This window comes from Vicia villosa, unplaced genomic scaffold (genome assembly GCF_029867415.1).
Source record: "Vicia villosa cultivar HV-30 ecotype Madison, WI unplaced genomic scaffold, Vvil1.0 ctg.004484F_1_1, whole genome shotgun sequence".
Lineage (NCBI taxonomy): Eukaryota > Viridiplantae > Streptophyta > Magnoliopsida > Fabales > Fabaceae > Vicia > Vicia villosa.
The window spans coordinates 124,475-142,246 of NW_026706447.1; the positions used below are offsets into that span (position 1 = coordinate 124,475).

General features: G+C 32.4%; 2 protein-coding genes across 6 annotated transcripts; one reads left to right on the top strand and one right to left on the bottom strand.

The window, feature by feature from the left end:
- Positions 1–1,684: 1,684 nt before the first annotated feature.
- Positions 1,685–12,424, bottom strand: LOC131642101 (ABC transporter I family member 11, chloroplastic-like). Of its 5 annotated transcripts, none has more exons than XM_058912385.1 (11): positions 12,137–12,424; positions 11,903–11,982; positions 10,860–10,911; positions 10,612–10,745; positions 9,876–9,990; positions 9,616–9,702; positions 9,410–9,458; positions 8,572–8,656; positions 7,790–7,910; positions 6,179–6,263; positions 1,685–1,979 (listed from the first exon to the last, which is right to left on the bottom strand). In XM_058912385.1, exons 1-9 carry the CDS (start codon positions 12,278–12,280, stop codon positions 7,832–7,834), a joined length of 825 nt encoding a protein of 274 aa, XP_058768368.1. In that variant the 5' UTR covers positions 12,281–12,424; the 3' UTR covers positions 1,685–1,979; positions 6,179–6,263; positions 7,790–7,831. The 5 variants fall into 5 exon arrangements, with proteins under 5 accessions (XP_058768368.1, XP_058768369.1, XP_058768371.1 ...); XM_058912386.1 differs by having other exon boundaries at positions 6,441–7,910; XM_058912388.1 differs by lacking the exon at positions 8,572–8,656.
- On the top strand, positions 3,054–6,725 carry LOC131642103 (protein LAZY 1-like). Its single transcript, XM_058912389.1, has 5 exons — positions 3,054–3,059; positions 3,142–3,205; positions 3,649–4,376; positions 5,451–5,697; positions 6,458–6,725. Exons 1-5 carry the CDS (start codon positions 3,054–3,056, stop codon positions 6,475–6,477), a joined length of 1,065 nt encoding a protein of 354 aa, XP_058768372.1. The 3' UTR covers positions 6,478–6,725.
- Positions 12,425–17,772: the final 5,348 nt, after the last annotated feature.

Here is a 17,772-nt window from a genome sequence, read left to right on the forward strand (position 1 = left end):
GCACGGGTCTCCTTCTAATTTAAATTTAGAAGTCCGCACGAAGCTTCTACTTGTTTAAAATTAAAACATTATAAAACAATTCCCCATCTAAATAATACTAAAATTTTTTATTGTAAATAGATAATACAAGAAGTACCGAGCTGATAACCTAAAACAACAAAAAATTAAAAAAATTAAAAATAAAGAAACCAACAAAAAGAGTGATAAAAACCTATATACAACTCAAAACCATCACATGCAAATTTAATATGATCGGAGTAGGTTGTAACTCAACTTATATGTGTTAATTTAGTTAAATAAGTGTAATTTTTTAATACAGAGTTTAATCTCTGAAGAACAAATTATTAATATTTACATATCAACAACTTTTTTTTTTAAAAAAAACCTATATTTTTTTACTTTATGTTAGTTGTAAATGAAAATATAACAATGAATAATAAAAGTATTTTTTTTTTCTTTAATATATAAATAGATCATTTGATCACTTATTTTGATACGAATTCAATTTTTCTCTACTTACTCTTTATTTAGTGTGCATTTATGAGAAAGATACACAAATTCAGTAATAGAAATCACTTATTAAAATAGATCAAACAAATCTATCAATTGTGTAATTGAATAGACTAAAGTTAGACTTTGAAAACGAGTGTAATATAAAAAAAAAAATATCTATGTTTAACCACTTAAAAGAAATATAGATGAGTATTCCATAATATAGAGGAGGTTAAAGTTTTGGTCATTCTTGTGACTGTGCACATAGTACCGGGCTGCAGTAATCATATGTCTCTGTTCCAACAAATTAAGTACTAAAATGAACATCCTCCATGCAACAACCTATTTGAAACAAGTATCACTATTGGAGAAGCACTTGTACATGGTATATCCATAATGTGTGCTGTACAAATCAGATATTTCAACAACAGGAACAGACATTGTCTCTGCAAAACTCACTAGTTGTTCATGTGGCATAATAACAAAAACAAAATGGTAGAAAAAGGTCCTTAAAGCTTGAAACAAGGTACAACCGATAAGAGAACTGCTCATGATTTAGAAAGATGCTAGAGCTCCATTCATATGTGTCGGGTGATATCTTAACATCCCTTTTATAGCCTCATTCCCTACTGTACTGGAATAGGTGGAAGCACATGGCAAGTGCTTCCCAGGTAGGAAGAGTATTAGCTCATTATTACCACAGGCATCACAAATAGCATATATAACAAAACAAAATAAATGTTAGTTTTAGAAGGTTTGGTCCTTCACTTGGACCACCACCACACCTCCTATACTAAAACTTTTTACCAAAAATTCATAAAGTGACGGTAAATGCAGTTATCGTGATGTTTTAGCTTTGCTCGGTAAAGGAGATGTGAATCATACATCTATCCTCCAAATTTTAAAAGCATTATTGGTCTTTTACCAAGGTGTGTGAGCACCTCTAAGCGACCCCTATAAAAAAAATATTTGTGTTTAACCACTTAAGTGAAAAATAGATCAGTATTCCATAATGCAGGAGGTGGTTAAAGGTGGATAAAGTTTTGGCCATTCTTGATGATTGTGCACATAGTACCGGGCTGCAGGAATCATATGTCTCTGTTCCAACATATTTAGTAAGTACTAAAATGAAGATCCTCCATGCAACAGCCTATTTGCTATCACTATTGGAGAGCTCAAGACAGATTCAACATGTAAAACTGTTCTTGCAGAAAACATGTTCCTATAAATTTTTAAAAAAACAATTTCTCTATACACAGCATCAGATGTATAGTAAGTTCTAAAAGAGTAACATTGCTGACGTAAAAAGAATCAAGAAGATATCCACCTATGTGGCATGGTAAAACATCCAACTATGTTCAGTACTGGAGAAGCTGTAACACTCACTGTAGCACTAGTAATGTTCAAGTCTGAGATTTAAAACAGTCTTTCTCCAGCATTTTTTTGTCATGATGTGGATCTTTCAGCAACAGGGACAGACATTGTCTCTGCAAAATTCACTACAACAATTAAAGTTGTTCATGTGGCATAACTACAAAAACAAAGAGGTAGAAAAATGTCCCTAAAGCTTGAATCATGGTACAATCAATAAGAGAACTGCTCATGATTTAGAAAATGTGGGGTGAGATCTTATCATCCCCTTCTATACCCTCATTCCCAACTGTACTGAAATAGTATTAGGAAGATCCTAAAGTCCCACATTGGTTGGAGATAGAGCATTGAAAGAATATATATAGAGGGACACTCCTCACCTTACCAACCGGTTTTGTAAGGATGAGTTAGGTCAAACTCTAATAAATAGGTAGAAGCACATGGCAAGTGCTTCCTAGATTGGAAAAATTTTAGCTAATTATCACCACAGGCATCACAAACAGCATATATAACAAAACAAAATGAAGGTTCGGTTTAAGAAGGTTTGGTCTTTCACAGGTCCTATAATAAAACTTTTTACTGAAAACACGTTAGTGTACAAACACACATGTTAGTATAAACACACATGCACGCGCGCGCATACGTAGATAAAGTGAAACATATACAATCATATATATATAATTACATTTGAAGTTTGAACAGTGTTTACAATACACTGTCTAACATATTATTAGCGATTGAAATTTACAACATCTGTATGTTTCAAAATCGGCGGTGCTTTAGCATCTGAATACAGTTTGGCCTGCCTTGGATCCGAAGTTACAGACTTACATATGCGTGAGACCCAACTTCATTAAAGTTCACACAGAGACAAAAATATAGACAAAATAGAAACTACTTGGTACTCATGGCAAACTCCATTTACTCACATTATTAGCTTTTGAATAGAATGGCCAACCACATTGTTGTATCTATCTAATTGTTTTTTTCCATACAAACATATTTATCTTAGACCCTTGCATTTACCGACTTCCAACTCATTGAGTCACAAAGCAAAGATATTTGTGCCTTTTCACTTTCTCCATCCTAATCACCCAAACCTGGAGACCTTTTTCCCTTCCTATTTATAACTACCAGCTTAATCTGTTAACTGCAAAAACCTTGGTTATCAACTTAAGAATAGAGTCAAAATGAAGGTATGTTAAACTCTCACAGTTTAGGATGAATTTCTTTTTCCAGGCCTTTGGCATAGTAACTACATGCATTTACTTTTTGCAGTTGTTTCAATGGGTGCATCGAAAACTTCGGCAGAACATTGATCCCGTCAAGGACTTCACCCTTGGTATTCAACTGTTTTTATTATTCCTATCTCACTGATGACTGGTCACAATGTCAATCAACAATAACATAAAATATGTGTTACATTGATTTTTATTAACTGCATCAATGCACCATTATCTGTGAGCAAGTAATCTAACTAAAATGTGATGATGTTACATATGGCTAGCTTAAGTAAAATTAAGGAGTTTTGCATATATGGCTTTTCAAATAGATAATGATTTAGAACCAACCTTTTACATCCCAATTTAAGTTGATTAAAACAACTGAGCTACTACAGATGAAATATTGAACGTATATCACTCTCTAGGCCAATACTCGAGAGTGATATACGTTCAATGTTTCATCTGCAGTATAAATATGTTTCACCGGCTCATGTAGATAGTAGATTTGTCTTAATTTCTAATTTCACGAATTTAGTAATTTATTTTGGAACACCAATTTCAGGAAATCCTTGTGCTCCTCGCCTTACAGTGCAGCTAACAGTTGATAGCCAATACTCTCAGACAAAGTCAAGCTTCAGTTCCATTAACCATTCCTGTTTCTTAAAGCCGCGCTATCAGGAAAGTCAAACATCTTGGGGCAGAGAAGAAGAAACATCTGCAGCCATATCTGAGCTCTTTGAAGGCTTTCTGACAATTGGAACACTTGGTGCAGAGGCAGTTACCAATGAGCCAGCAACACCAACATTTGCTACGCCTTTAGAAAACCTACCTAAGAAAGATGTGATGGAGACTGAACTAAAGCTCATAAGTTATGAGCTTGAGAAATTCCTTGAGGCTGAAGAAGAATGTTTTAATGAATCATCAAGAAAAAACAGTCTTAGCAACATCACACTTAGCAGAAAGGAAACAGATGGATCCGATGCTGAAGAATATGGAAACGAGGCTGTATGTCCACTGCAAGGATATTTATTGGGGTCATCGTTCAAAATTATAGAGAAAGTAGAAGTGACGGAAGAGTGGGCATCACTTGCTGAGCTATTTCAAAGGACAAAGACAACAAAAGAAGAATGTACAGAGACAGGAGTAAAAGAGAAACAAGTCAAGCAAGCACAGAAGTCTGCCATGCATATTATGAAAAATATGTGGAAAAAGGTCTACAGTTCCTCAAAAAGCTGTAGCACCGCCGGGAATATAGTTGATTCTACTACAACCAATGCAAAGCTCCGTAAGGTTGGTCCCTATTACTAGATATTCTATTACATACTACCTCGATCCCTAAATATAGGACCCCATTGAGCAAATGAGAATTGAAAAAAGATGATTGTGATATTCAATTTATGGACAATTTGTATAGTTTTACAACTCTACCTTTAAGAGAGAATTAGTAAAAAAAATTATAAGAATATTTATTGCATAGAAAAAGATGTAATATAAATGAAGAAACGATTATAGAGAAATAATTAATACATTTTGAAATATAAAAGGATCTTATAAAAAGGGATAAAAAAACTCGAGAAGGTCTTATATTAAAAGATGGAGATAGTATTTAACAAGACTCTATCCGAAGGTTAGTCTAGGTATATGAGTTAGGACGCTGAAGGAGGTGCAGGATTCATTCCCTACTGCTAACCAAATCTTCCTTGTCCTAACAAATTAACTAACATTTCTCTACCAAATATATCGAAAAATGGAAATAAAAATATTATCAATAAGACAAAGACATAAATTTAATGGTAGCTTGCTATCATTTAGAATAAAGTAAAACTCTAGAGTTTGGCCTAACTCATTTCTACAAAACCAGCTTGTAAAATGAAGATTGTTTCCACTTATAAACTAATCTTAAGGTCATATATTGTCCGATATAGGAATCTTAACACACCCCCTTACGCCCAGGACTGGAGATATGGAGCGTGAGGGTGGTCCAATAGCGGAAACCTGATAGCAGGTGGCCCAATGGATCTTAAACGAGACTCTGATACCATATTAGAATTAGAGTTTGACCTAACCTAACTCATTTTTATTGAAACCAGCTTGTAAGGTGAGGATTGCCTCCACTTATAAATACATCTTCAGGCTATATATTGTCCGACGTAGGACTCTTAACAGAGGATAAAAAAAATCATCATATTAACATTTTAAAATTGTGAAGCATTCTTATAGGCCATTAAATGAAGGAATTCTAATAAGCATCTTCCTGAATAAGTTTAGCTATGAAAATAAAACCACAATTTGAATATTTCATCTTGAACACACAAAACAATCATAATATGTTATTTTATTTGGTTTATTCGTCTGGGTATGCAGGTTCCACGCAAGTTTCACAGAAAAGTCTATCCTAAAGACACCATTAATGCAAAAAGTGTTACTAAATCCCACAAAGATGATAATGAAGGCACCAGAAACCCAGATCCTGGCAGAAAATTTAATACAGATAACAAGTCAAAAAAGTGGTCTAAACACTGTGAGACCATCTGGAACCCATCGCAAGATGGCCTAAGTTGCGACGGGTCGACAGGGAACAATGAGCACTGGATCAAAACAGATGCCGAGTGTAAGTACTGCATATTTCTAGAATCTGATTATTCACACAATGATTTGATAAACATATTCCATCAGCATCATTTTAAGTTTTCTTATAGCCTTCTTTAACACAACAAAATATGCAGCATAAATCGAGTGATTGACAGTATAATGAATTGCCATTTTGAAATCTTCATGATAAGGGCCTTTGACGCAAGTAATCTTAGTGATTATATTATATATTTAAAATATATTAAAACGAGTGGAATGCTGAATTTGGGTTTGTATCTTTAATTCTTAAATGCTGAATTTTTCAGCAACTCCTCTAATCAGAGTTTATGACTTCATTGAGTAGTATGTTTGTCACTTGTAAAGAACTTTTTTAACACTTTCAGCATTAATACAGGCTCCTATGATCATAAAATTATTAATTTTACATAATTATATGTTAGGTTAGAACACATGTACATAATACTTGTAAAGAAATTTTCAATCAATAAATAAATACTTACCAGGAACTAAAGAAGTTTTCAAGCAAAACTTGTTACACCCGCTCTCTTCATATTGCCCATATACAAGATTGTAAATACTCAAACCCTACCAATGTGCAAAATATAAGTTAACGTTGAATATTAATATGTAGCATACAGCAAATTTCTAACTAAATCCCCAGAAAGCTTTTTTATTTCAATGGATACTAGTATTACTATGGAGCATCATATTATTTACGTTGCATTCTAATTGAAATATATTTATGCATTTTGACTAACTTACAATTGTGGGTATTGTAGATTTGGTGCTGGAGCTATAGCAACTTCTGCTGTACGAAAGTATTAATAAATTGAGCCTCTTTAAGAGACTTCGCTGTAGCAACTTATGATGTATGAAAGTATTAATTAATTGAGCCTCTTTAAGAGACTTCTCAACAGAAGTGTTTCTGATGTGATTGTATTACAGATATACATTTGAGTACATTCAATAAGCCTGTGAGTTTTATGAAATCTTTCAAATATGTAGACACTCTGCAGTCAAACTTATATGGAAGCTAGTTTCGTTTGAGTTCTTGAGCTAGTCCTAACTAAACCTGTTATGCATGTACATTTGGTTACTTTTACAAGTTTCGCATAAATTTTTAAGAGTCATTCTAGCATCACATGTGAGGTAAATATAGGCCCTCTGCAGTCAAACTTGAGAGATTAATGCATCAATATGGTGACATTTAAATGTTAGGTAAAAAAACTAAAAGAAAGATGAATGTGAACGATTGTTCATAACAAATTACGTGCAATAGAGACCATCCGAAGAAATTCCCAGGATTTGATGTCAGGTCATCATTAAAAGTCTCTCCAAACTAGGATTTAAGAGAGCATGCAAGTTACTGTCTGATAAACCAAGGCTGTAAAGGTAGTAACCGGTTAAATTAGAAATGGTATTCGGATATTAAACATTTTGTAGATAAGAACTTACAGCGGTAAGAACTGACAACTGATTCCCAAACGTGTGAACTGGTTCAGGGAAAAGAATAAATTGAACAAAATGATTGCTGACGATTTCAGAGGTCCTGACCTCTTCCACACACTCAGAATTTAATCTAATACCCTACCTCACATTCTTTACTCCTCTTTTATTTACCTATCTCAATTAATAAAAGTCATGCAGCTATCTCAATTAATAATAGTCAGTCCACTTAGTTAACCAGTTTCAAATAATTTTGAGGCTGTGATATTTTGCTTCTTTCCTATTCCTTCTCACATACACTCTCCTACTTGGATGTTACTTCCTATCACGGAAAATAGAATCTTATGCGGATTATTTAACTTATCGCTAAAATTACCCAATTAACTTTGGCTTGAAGTGTGGGAAAAGTAAAGGCCCACAAGTATATCGTGAAACAAGCCCCGAGTCCATTCTAAGGACTAAATGTCCCCAATGTCTACACGCTAATTAAAGAGTACCTCATATATATGTTGATAGCTGCAAAATCAGAATTACTTTTTCTTTTAAAAGAGTTCTTATATAATTATCAAGGCAGTAAAAAATTATTCTAAGGACCAAATATCCCAAAAGCCTGCGCTAAAGGTGAAGTAGAAAATACATCAAAAACTTAAGATTAAGGTTCAGACCTCATAGTATTCCATCTTGGTTATCAAGGCAATAAATATAAATTATAATGGTAGTAACTCCTGTCTAAGATTGCCACCCATTTCCATCCTCCATGATTGATCAACTAGACTCGCAAACTCTCTGAAATTCACACAGTAATCCCATAAGAAATATTAGCAATTCACAGAAGTACTAACAGGATATAAAAAGAGAAACCAAAACTTCTTTTACAATTAAAAGAGGAATCGAGTAATAGGAGAACATATTCTGCTTCGAAGTTAGAAATAATGATTAAGGATTAACCTCACAATCTCCTAGCTACAGCATACTTAAAATCCATCTATACACCACCAAAAACTCTAAACTGTTGAGTTCATATCAATTTATTAGTTCTAGTTTTCTTACATTAGATGCCATATTGTGAAAGGAATGCTGATTGGAAAGCCTGTTGGTTGTAGAACGAATCATACAACCACAAAAATAACAGCAAGGCCATTTTCCACTCGGTGGAGTCAGCTGCTAGATTACACAACACATAATGCTTCTATAGTGTGTTAATTTTAAAATGAATTATAAGATTTATGATCAATGATTAACAATAGCATTTAATAGATTTTTCAGATAAATATTGATAGGAAAATCACAAATTTTAAGGTGAATAAATTATAACATTAAATCCTCCTTGGACTTGTTGATTTTTTTCTTCTTATATATGAGACCAAAAGAAGTAAATAATAAGAATCAAACAATAATATGATTAAAAAGTAGATGATCTAAAATTAATAGACTAAATTGAAACAACCTCAAGTCATGGCTGACAACTAGTACAGTTAATTCTTTTTTTAGATGCTTTAAAAGCTTCACAACATCTGCACGCGCTTTCCAATCTAACCAAAAAGCGAAAGTATTAGATTAGATACAACTTTAAGAGAATACATTATCGTTCATTTTAAAAATAAAAGATATTTCCTAAAACAATAGGGGAAAAACTAACATGTGCCCCAAAGGCACAAGTTAATATACTATTTATATTTATAGAAATATTTTCTTGAAATGCGTGCATTCAATTTTTTGAAATTTTAAATATGACTTTATTACACTTACTTTTTCTAATTACAGTATCCTTAACATGTGCCCTAATGTTAGCATGACCCAAACAATTGATGTAAACAATAGACTGTAAATAGTAATATTTGTACTTTTATATTGTAATATGTGGTTCTATTTAAACAGATTAGCCATTGTATTGTAACATAACATTGAAATATATTAGAAACACTTTTCTACATGGTATCGGCCTCCCCATTTTCAACATTTTTTTGTTGCTTCAACATTTTCTTTGTTGCTTTGAATTAACTTTTCAACTATTCATACTAATATTCCAGGCCAGGTAATGTAGTTAGTACAATCAGTAGAAGTCAAGTTCAATTACACTACTAAGATAATTAGACTCCCAAAACAATAGGAAACCTGATAATGATAACAATTACGTTACAGGAATTTTGAACAAAATGTTGCAAAAACTTGATTTTAGTTGGAATAAGTTGAATACTTTTTAAAGGGAAGAAATCCAAAGGTAAATTTAGTTCAAAAACTCGTAGTAATGCAAAATAAAAAAATCATAGGTTCCAGCTTAATACCAAGTCCAGCAAGAGGCTCGTCCAGTATTAATAAATCAGGGACTTGCACCTGAAAATAAAAAATACCATTCATCCAATTGACACTCGGTTGTCTGAAAATAAACTAAAACTACTATCAGGAGCCAGTCATGTGAAGACATGAAGCAAAATCAAGCAGGCATGTCTGTATTTTGTTTCTAGTTTCTTTTTAAGAAAAATTAACTTACTAACTGTATGGCCAAGGCAAGGCGACGTTTGTAACCACCGCTGAGGGAGTGAGGATTCTTATCCAATGATATCCCACTTAATCCAACCTATATTTATGAATAAGAAACCGAATTGCATATGAAACATCAGAACAAAATGACCGTGAAGAAAATACTAAATAAATTAATGACTATAAATAAACATACAAATGAATTTGCAAATTGTATAGTTATCTATCTATCTATAAGAACACACTCTGTAATATCAAAGGTATGACTACCCAGTTAATTGCCCTCTGAAGCCCTAGAGCAAGTTTCTCCCTTAATTGATCATTACCCTTTTGCCTTGGCCACCCAAAAGTGACTTCTTCAAGTACAGTATCAGCAACAAAATACCTAGGTTGCAACACCAATACGTGTAGACGTTTAGAAATGGAAATCCAATAAAAATGAAACATGATCAGAAAATAATTACAGAAGGGTAATGGAGAAAGTTTAAAATTAAATAATATACTGCTCGTACAATTTGGAATAAAAATATTTGATTTAGTATCATGAAGCCTGTAAAAAGTGTTTTGTGTATATTTAAAAGAATATTTGGATACATCAACTGAGTCATCTCTCAAAGTTCAAAATACTTCAAGTAAGACACTGAAACTAATGACAGATGAAAAACATATCTCTAAATATAAAGGTATTGTGTTGCAGTTGTACAAGTGTTTGAAACAAAGATTTGTACAACACTCTTCCTAATATGCCATGTCAGACAATCGTGTAATACATTTTCAGCATCAAGAGAACTATATATCATAGAATGATGGTAAGCCTGAAATGTTGGTCCCTTGCGACCTTTTCAAGGTCTATTCTTCTTGGATTGAGTCACTTGAAATTTGTAAACGATGTAGTTGATGCAGTATATAGCATTATTTCTCATTATTTACAGCATAAGATTAAAACAAAATGCAAGTTGTAGAATAAAAATATATCTTACTGTATTCAACTAATTTATTTTCGTACCTCTCTGGAAACTGGAAGACAATACCGACCCTTTCTGGCACCAATGGCTCCGGAGATTGACTAGGATTTCCATCATCCCCATATTTTTGGATGTAAATAGATCCAGATGTTGGTTTGCTTATTCCAGCAAGAAGCTATAAGGAACGAAAGGAGTTCACATGGAGGAGCGAAATTAATCATCCAAACAGGCAAGTAACATTGAATTTTCAATAAAGCAGATTCACAAAAAGAGAAAATAGGTGGAAGACCTGCAATAGTGTTGTTTTTCCGCTTCCACTCTGTCCAAAAATTAGACCAAAACTGTGGCAATTGACCGAAATGAGCTACCACACATACAAAAAATCCTTTGTTCTTTTACCAAATATTAGGAGGGACAACAAGAAGATGCAGTAGGAAGTAACATACATTTCATTAGCTCCAGATTATGATTTTAGATTCACTCATCACCCAATCACCCTAGTAGTTAGTTTTACCGACTGTAGTCAAGATCAAGTTTGAATCATAAGATCGTAAGATAATTACCATTTTTGTGTGTTTAATTTTCATGTTTTTGTGTGTATATGTATGAAATTACCATTTTTCCCTTCGTTGGATCTTACGTGACATGCTAACCATCCAAGTTTTACATCTTTCACAAGCCAACAAATCCTATGTAAGATCTCGTGCCTGACTACATTGGTTCTATCCCTTTTAAAGTATATAAGGAAAAGGTGGAAAAATGGGATACGAATTAGGGGAAAACTCATACTCTGGATCAGTTCTAAATAATGTTTAAAAAACCAAACCAACGAGACCTCAGACCTCCGAACCATGACTCAATTTATTTAAACTGCTCAAACCAGAACAAAAATGCGATCGAACTGTGTGTCAACTCCCGGTTTTGGGTTCAACTTTTTTTAAAAAATATATGGTATAAGCTATGTAGTACCTACATTTAGGGCTAAATATGTGTCATCTAGCTACACTCAATCACTTCGATTTTCTTAAATTATTCCTGGAGTCCACATGTCAATATCAATGTCGTGAATAGTGCTCGTGTTTGTGTTAGTGTTTCATAAGTTATAAGCTCTAAAGCTATGAAAAAAGATATGTCAGTGTCAGTATCCGAAACCGACACTAATACTTGTGATTACATTAATTAATTCATTTTATTTTTTCAAATTATTTCTGGTATCGACATGTCAGTGTCTGTGTTGTGCTTCTGGTGTTTGTGCTTCATAAGTAACGAATACCTAAACATTTCAAACTGATACATAACTGAATTTGATGAAATCAAAACATGAAAAAGTACCTTTTCTCCGGAAGCGAAAAACTAACCGAATTGAGAAGGTTAAGCTGAGTCCCTGGAGGTTGATAACTAACATCTTTAACCTAAAACAAAAAAAAATCACAGTTCAATTATCAGTACATACATTCGTGATTCCTACAATTTCAATTATAAATATAAATCAATTATGAACACGAGTAAAAAATTGCATTTCAGATAGACATAATCAAAATGATGCTTGAGACGGTTACTACATACTTCAAGAGATGAGTAACGGCAGCGAGTGGTTGGGAATTTGAAGGTGCAATGCGATTGGGGAAGTGAGGATGGTGATAAGGGAAAAGAGGAAAGTGGAGATTTGAGGAAGCGAAAGGCGATTGGTGGATTGAAAGAGGTCGCCATTGACGGTGGTGGTTCGGTTGGGGAGTGGAGGAGGGAGTGGCGTTCGTCTTTTTGGTTTCGGCTTGTGTGTGCACAGTTCACTACCAAAAATATCCGTGTAAGTTAGAAACTTCGATCAAATAAATCAAATAGAAAATTGAATATGCACCGAAGGACATAACTTTTGAATATTTCTTTGTTAATATTTGTGAACTAATAGGATGGAAAAACTTACTAATATTATATTTCTTTGTCAAGTGTCGTATATTTGGCAATCTGTCAAATGATTTATAACTAGAGTGATTATTATCATTAATATTGTATACTTGTTATAGAAAACTGATAATTTGTCAAGTGTCATATATTAAGTGTGGCTATTGTAGCGGTGAAATTTGTGAGACTAGAGTCATTGATTGACTTAGCTCAGATATTTTAACAGAGTTGCCACCGCGCTTTATTGTTTTCAAAGAAAATTGGAGATCGAGCGAAATAAAACTCACAGAAGTTTTTAAACTCAAAACTGATAAACTTAGCAATGATTTAGGTACAGGGGTTTGTTATGCAAGGGAAAGATATTAGCACCCCTCTCATCTACGATACTCCGTAGGAAACTTTTTTTGAAATATATATTATCATTGTTATTGTTATAAAACTGCTTTTTTCTGTATTTTTATTTAAATAGAATGGGAGGACGAGAAAAGAAGATTTTAAAAGTGAGCTCGATAAGACATCGCATCTTAGGCCTACACATCCCTTAACTGCAATAGGGAAGTCAGAGCTTTTGTAGTTTCTCTTAAAAGAAAAAAAAAAGGCAAGAGGCAAAAATATTTTTAGGTGTTGAGCTTTAACAATACTCAACGGGTTTTTAAAATGTTAAGTTTTAACAATACTTAACAAGTTTTAAAAGGTGTCAAGCTTTAACAATACAAGTCAAAAGTTTAACAAAAGAGGTTGGTTGAGCTTTAGCAATACAAAACCAAGGGTTGATTTAAAAAAGGTTGAGCTTTAACAATACAAAACCATTTTTAAAACAAGTGGTTGCAAAGCTTTAACAATATTAAGCACAAAGTAAAAGAGTCTGAAAAAGAGAGTGAGTACCTTGACAATTTTAGTCAATATCCTTCTTATTCCTTTGGAGTTTTAGGCAACATCTTAAGCAATCAATCATGGTGAATATCTTAAGTGATGTGTGTGATATCATGTGTGTCATGGATATAAACAAGGGTGAGTTTAACAATATCAATATATAAGCCAAGGATAAATGTTTGATGGATTAAAGAGTGACATACCTCAAGATCATTTCATGTATGAATGAATATGATGTGATAATAGATGGATGTCTCATGAATGTGGTGGGGTTAGTTTAACAATATATTCCTATACAAGTATGATAACATAACCAAAATATAAATGTACAAAGATGTAAATCAACAAGTATATGTACAAGGGTATAAGTAAAGAGAGATCATAGCAACAAGTTATATTTACATCCAAAAATTAGGGTTTTTGGGTTTTATGTTATATACACCTAAACCTAATCATTTTAAAGTTGATTTAAACAAAACCCTAGGTGATTTAACTAAGGGAACATGTTAACATTTTCAAGAGGAGCCTACTTTAACCTAATTGATTCACACAAAAGTATATACAAGCTTACTTGGTGAAAATATTAAAAGAAGTTAATTTTAAAAGCATAAAAGACTTGTTTTTTATTCAATTTTTAAATAACTAAATAATAAATATTTTTGTGATTTTAAAATATATTCTCAAAATAGACAAGATAAATAAAGAGTGCACAAAAAATCAGTTTAAAATAATTAATTTTTCTATTTTTAATAAAATATTAAAGTTGGTTAAAAAAATAAAAAATAAAGTAAGACACGCTCATAAGGCGCATTCAAAACATAAAATAGTAAGACATGTACTAAATGGCTGAAAATGAAAATAAAGTTTCAAAACTGCAAAAGGGGGGATTCGAACCCACGCTCTTGTAGAACAAGAGCCTTAAAACACACACTTCAGCTGCTAGGTCAAACGATTTAATCGTTTATAAAACGCATCCCATTAAAAAATAATATAAAACAAGTTCATAAGTTCAAAATAACAACTTCATCTTTAACCTCACGACACTCAATTTTTGGAAATTCAATCATCATCAATGCTCAACCATTTTCAAAAATACAAACATGAAAGTTGTTCATTTTTCCACTACGAATCCATCCATGTATCAATCATTCATTTATTTTAACTGTAGTTCATCAATTTTCCAGAAAAACATGATGAACCCTAAAACTTTGAATTCAAATTAAATGACTAATATGCACAATCAATCTCTAATACCTTTAGGCTATTATTCAACACATCAAAACAAACAATTTGGTATCGAGAAATGTAAACATTGATGCTTAAATGATGAAGTTCAAGAGTGAGACACTTACCTCTGCAACTGGAAAATGAAAGTGGACTTAGAGCAGTTCTGGAAGTGTTGTAATGATCATGTTAGCTTCCCTGAATCCATAGGAAGCTTTAGCAATGCTTACTTTAGATTGAATGCACCTCAATCTCTCTGGAGGCCTGGACTTGCAGAGATGAATGAGTGAGATATGGAGGTTTAGATTTGTATGCTTCAGTGGAGTTTTAATACATACAGAAGTGTTTATATGCCATATAGAATGTGTTTGAATGATTAATTTGCAAGGAGATTGCAAGAGTGAAGAGATTCGAAGTTATGGACTTCAAAGCTCAAAAATGGAGAAATTCAACCACTTCTGATTTGAGAGAGTTTCAAAGAGATTTTAGGGGGATTTCTGGTGTCTTTTGAAGCTTAGAAATGATCCCTATTTATAGAGAAACAAGAGAGCTTGAGTCTGATCATATGGAGTCTTAAGGTTTCATAACTTGTTTTTGAAGCAAAGTTATGAACATGGTTTCAATGCACAAGTACAAGCATGCTTTTGAAGTTGTTTGATGCAAAGAGGTTGCTTGATACTTTTAGGTTTGCTTGTGCTCAGATGAAAACAAGTTGGGAGCTCGATGCATTGACAAAGTGCAAAAGCAATGCTTTATCAAAATGGAAGTCATGACTTTTGCACACAAATGGTATGAATCTTGAACAAAGGCTTTAACACTTGGGTAACGCATATTAGACTTGTGTAAATCTCTGGTTAAAGTGAGATTTGGAAGCAATGTAGGTCTACAGCCAGAGATTTTGAGGATTGGCATAGCTTGGACATGATTTTGAATATGGGAATGACCTTAAACATCTTCCATGGTGCCTTCTTCTTTAATTCGAAACTCTTAACTTACACATCCTATGGAAGAGTTCTAATACTCTTTGGAAAACCCTGAATGCCCTCCATAACTTCCATGTTTGGTGTTTTCTTAAATTCAACTTTCATCTTGGTGTAAAGTGCCCATAAAGTTGGAAGAAAATTAGATTAAAACACTTTGAAAATTTCTTAAGTGTTTGGATGAAACTTCATGAGCCCGTATCTTTCGAATGGTTGATTTTTTTGGGAAAAATTTTCATTACCAAAGTTGTAATTTGGATTGAGATCTGCAACTTTCATGTTGAAAGTTTTTTCAAATTCAGCTTGGATCTTGATGTAATTTATGCATGAAGTTTGAACTTTCTAAGCATAAAACACTTAGAATTTTTCTAAGTGTTTAGAATTTTCCAACTTTGACTTTTGTTGACTTTTGATTCTTGATTGATTTTCTTGATTTTTCTTGATCAAATGACTTCAATAAATATATATTCATGATTTTGATCTTCAAAAGTCCATGGTTGACCAAATTCTTCAAAAGTCAAAGGTGATCTTGAACGGTTGACTTTTACCAGATGAATTACACTCTTGTAAGTATCAATTGAATCAAGATCTTCCAATCAAATGAATTATGTCAGTGGATTATAATGAGGCATTGGAGGTCCTGGAATCATGATTTGAGCCATGGAGTCATGTCCTGATTAAAAGTCAACTTTCCAAATGAATTAGGTTAAAAACCTTAATTTGTGCACAAAATGAAAATGAAAGTTGCTGACTTTGAATTGAGCCACACTTGGACTTGGATTTTGATGAGGGGAGTCACTTGAGCATATGAGAATGTTTGAGCTCCTTTGTGGGCATCAAAACCCTAATTTTCCTGAGTCTCCTGATCAGCCACCTATCTTGAGAAACAAGCAGCAAGCAAACACAAATCTTTTTTCTACCAAATAAAAAAAAACACAAACATTTTTGTATATTTTTTGTTAGAAAATGATATATGAACCATGATGGTGATGATAATGATGATAATGATGATGATGATTAAACTATTCTCAAAATGAGGTGGGATTTCAGAGTCAAAAATTGGGGTACAACAAATATTATTATATAAAATTTGTGTGGATGTTAAAACCCCATATATAGATATTAAATTTTATATTTAATGGAAGTCTAAAATCCCATATACAATTACTAACTTTATATTTAATGGAGATTTAAAACTTCATATGCAAACACTAACTTTTATATTTAATGAAGGTCTAAAATCTCATATGTATTTACCAACTTTTATATTAATGGAGATCTAAAACCCGATATACAATTACTGACTTTATATTTAATGGAGATTTAAAACTCTATATGCAAACACTAACTTTTATATTTAATGAACGTCTTAAATCTCATATGTATTTACTAACTTTTATATTTAATAGAGATCTAAAACCTCATATGCAAATACTAATTTTTATATTTAATGGAGGTCTAAAACCTCATATGCAAATACTAACTTTTATATTTAATAAAGGACTAAAATCCTCATCTATAATATTTTTTCACGAAAAAATTATAATCATTTAAATTACTAATGAGTTTTATCATATGTGTTCATTCACCATATATAATATCTTATAATCAACTCTAACACGTGTAACGGCTAGATGATATTTAAAACACTTAAAAGTTGGCTAGATGATATTTAACACACTTAAACTTTTTTTCTTTTTTCTTTTTCCCCATTGGTAACTATAACGGCCATTTTACAAAATTATCTCTATAAATACTTCAACTTCTTTTATAACTTTCACATCATTCTCAAAACATTTATTCATACTTTTCAATTGGCTAAATGCTTTCTTTTATTCATCACTCTAATTGTCATTGTTTTGTTCCTTATCGGTATTATCAAGTATGAAGAATTAGGTAAAGATTATGTAGCATTAATGACGTTGGTCATTTTACCATTACTAGTTTTAGCTTGGTTCATTGATATAGGTTTTTGAATAAAACATGGTCATGATTTTTGTAATTGTTGCTATTGAATAAATTGATTTTTTTTTAGTTTATGCATTAAATATTGATTATGCTCATATGAATTCTAGATATAATCATGTCCAACGTTAAGCATCAATTTAAAATTTTAAATATAACTAGGGGCAAATGCATAACTTAGAACAATAATTTAATTGAGTACCTTGCATGTAAGGGACTTGACAAAATTCTAGAAGGAGATAATTCAGGAAAGTCGGC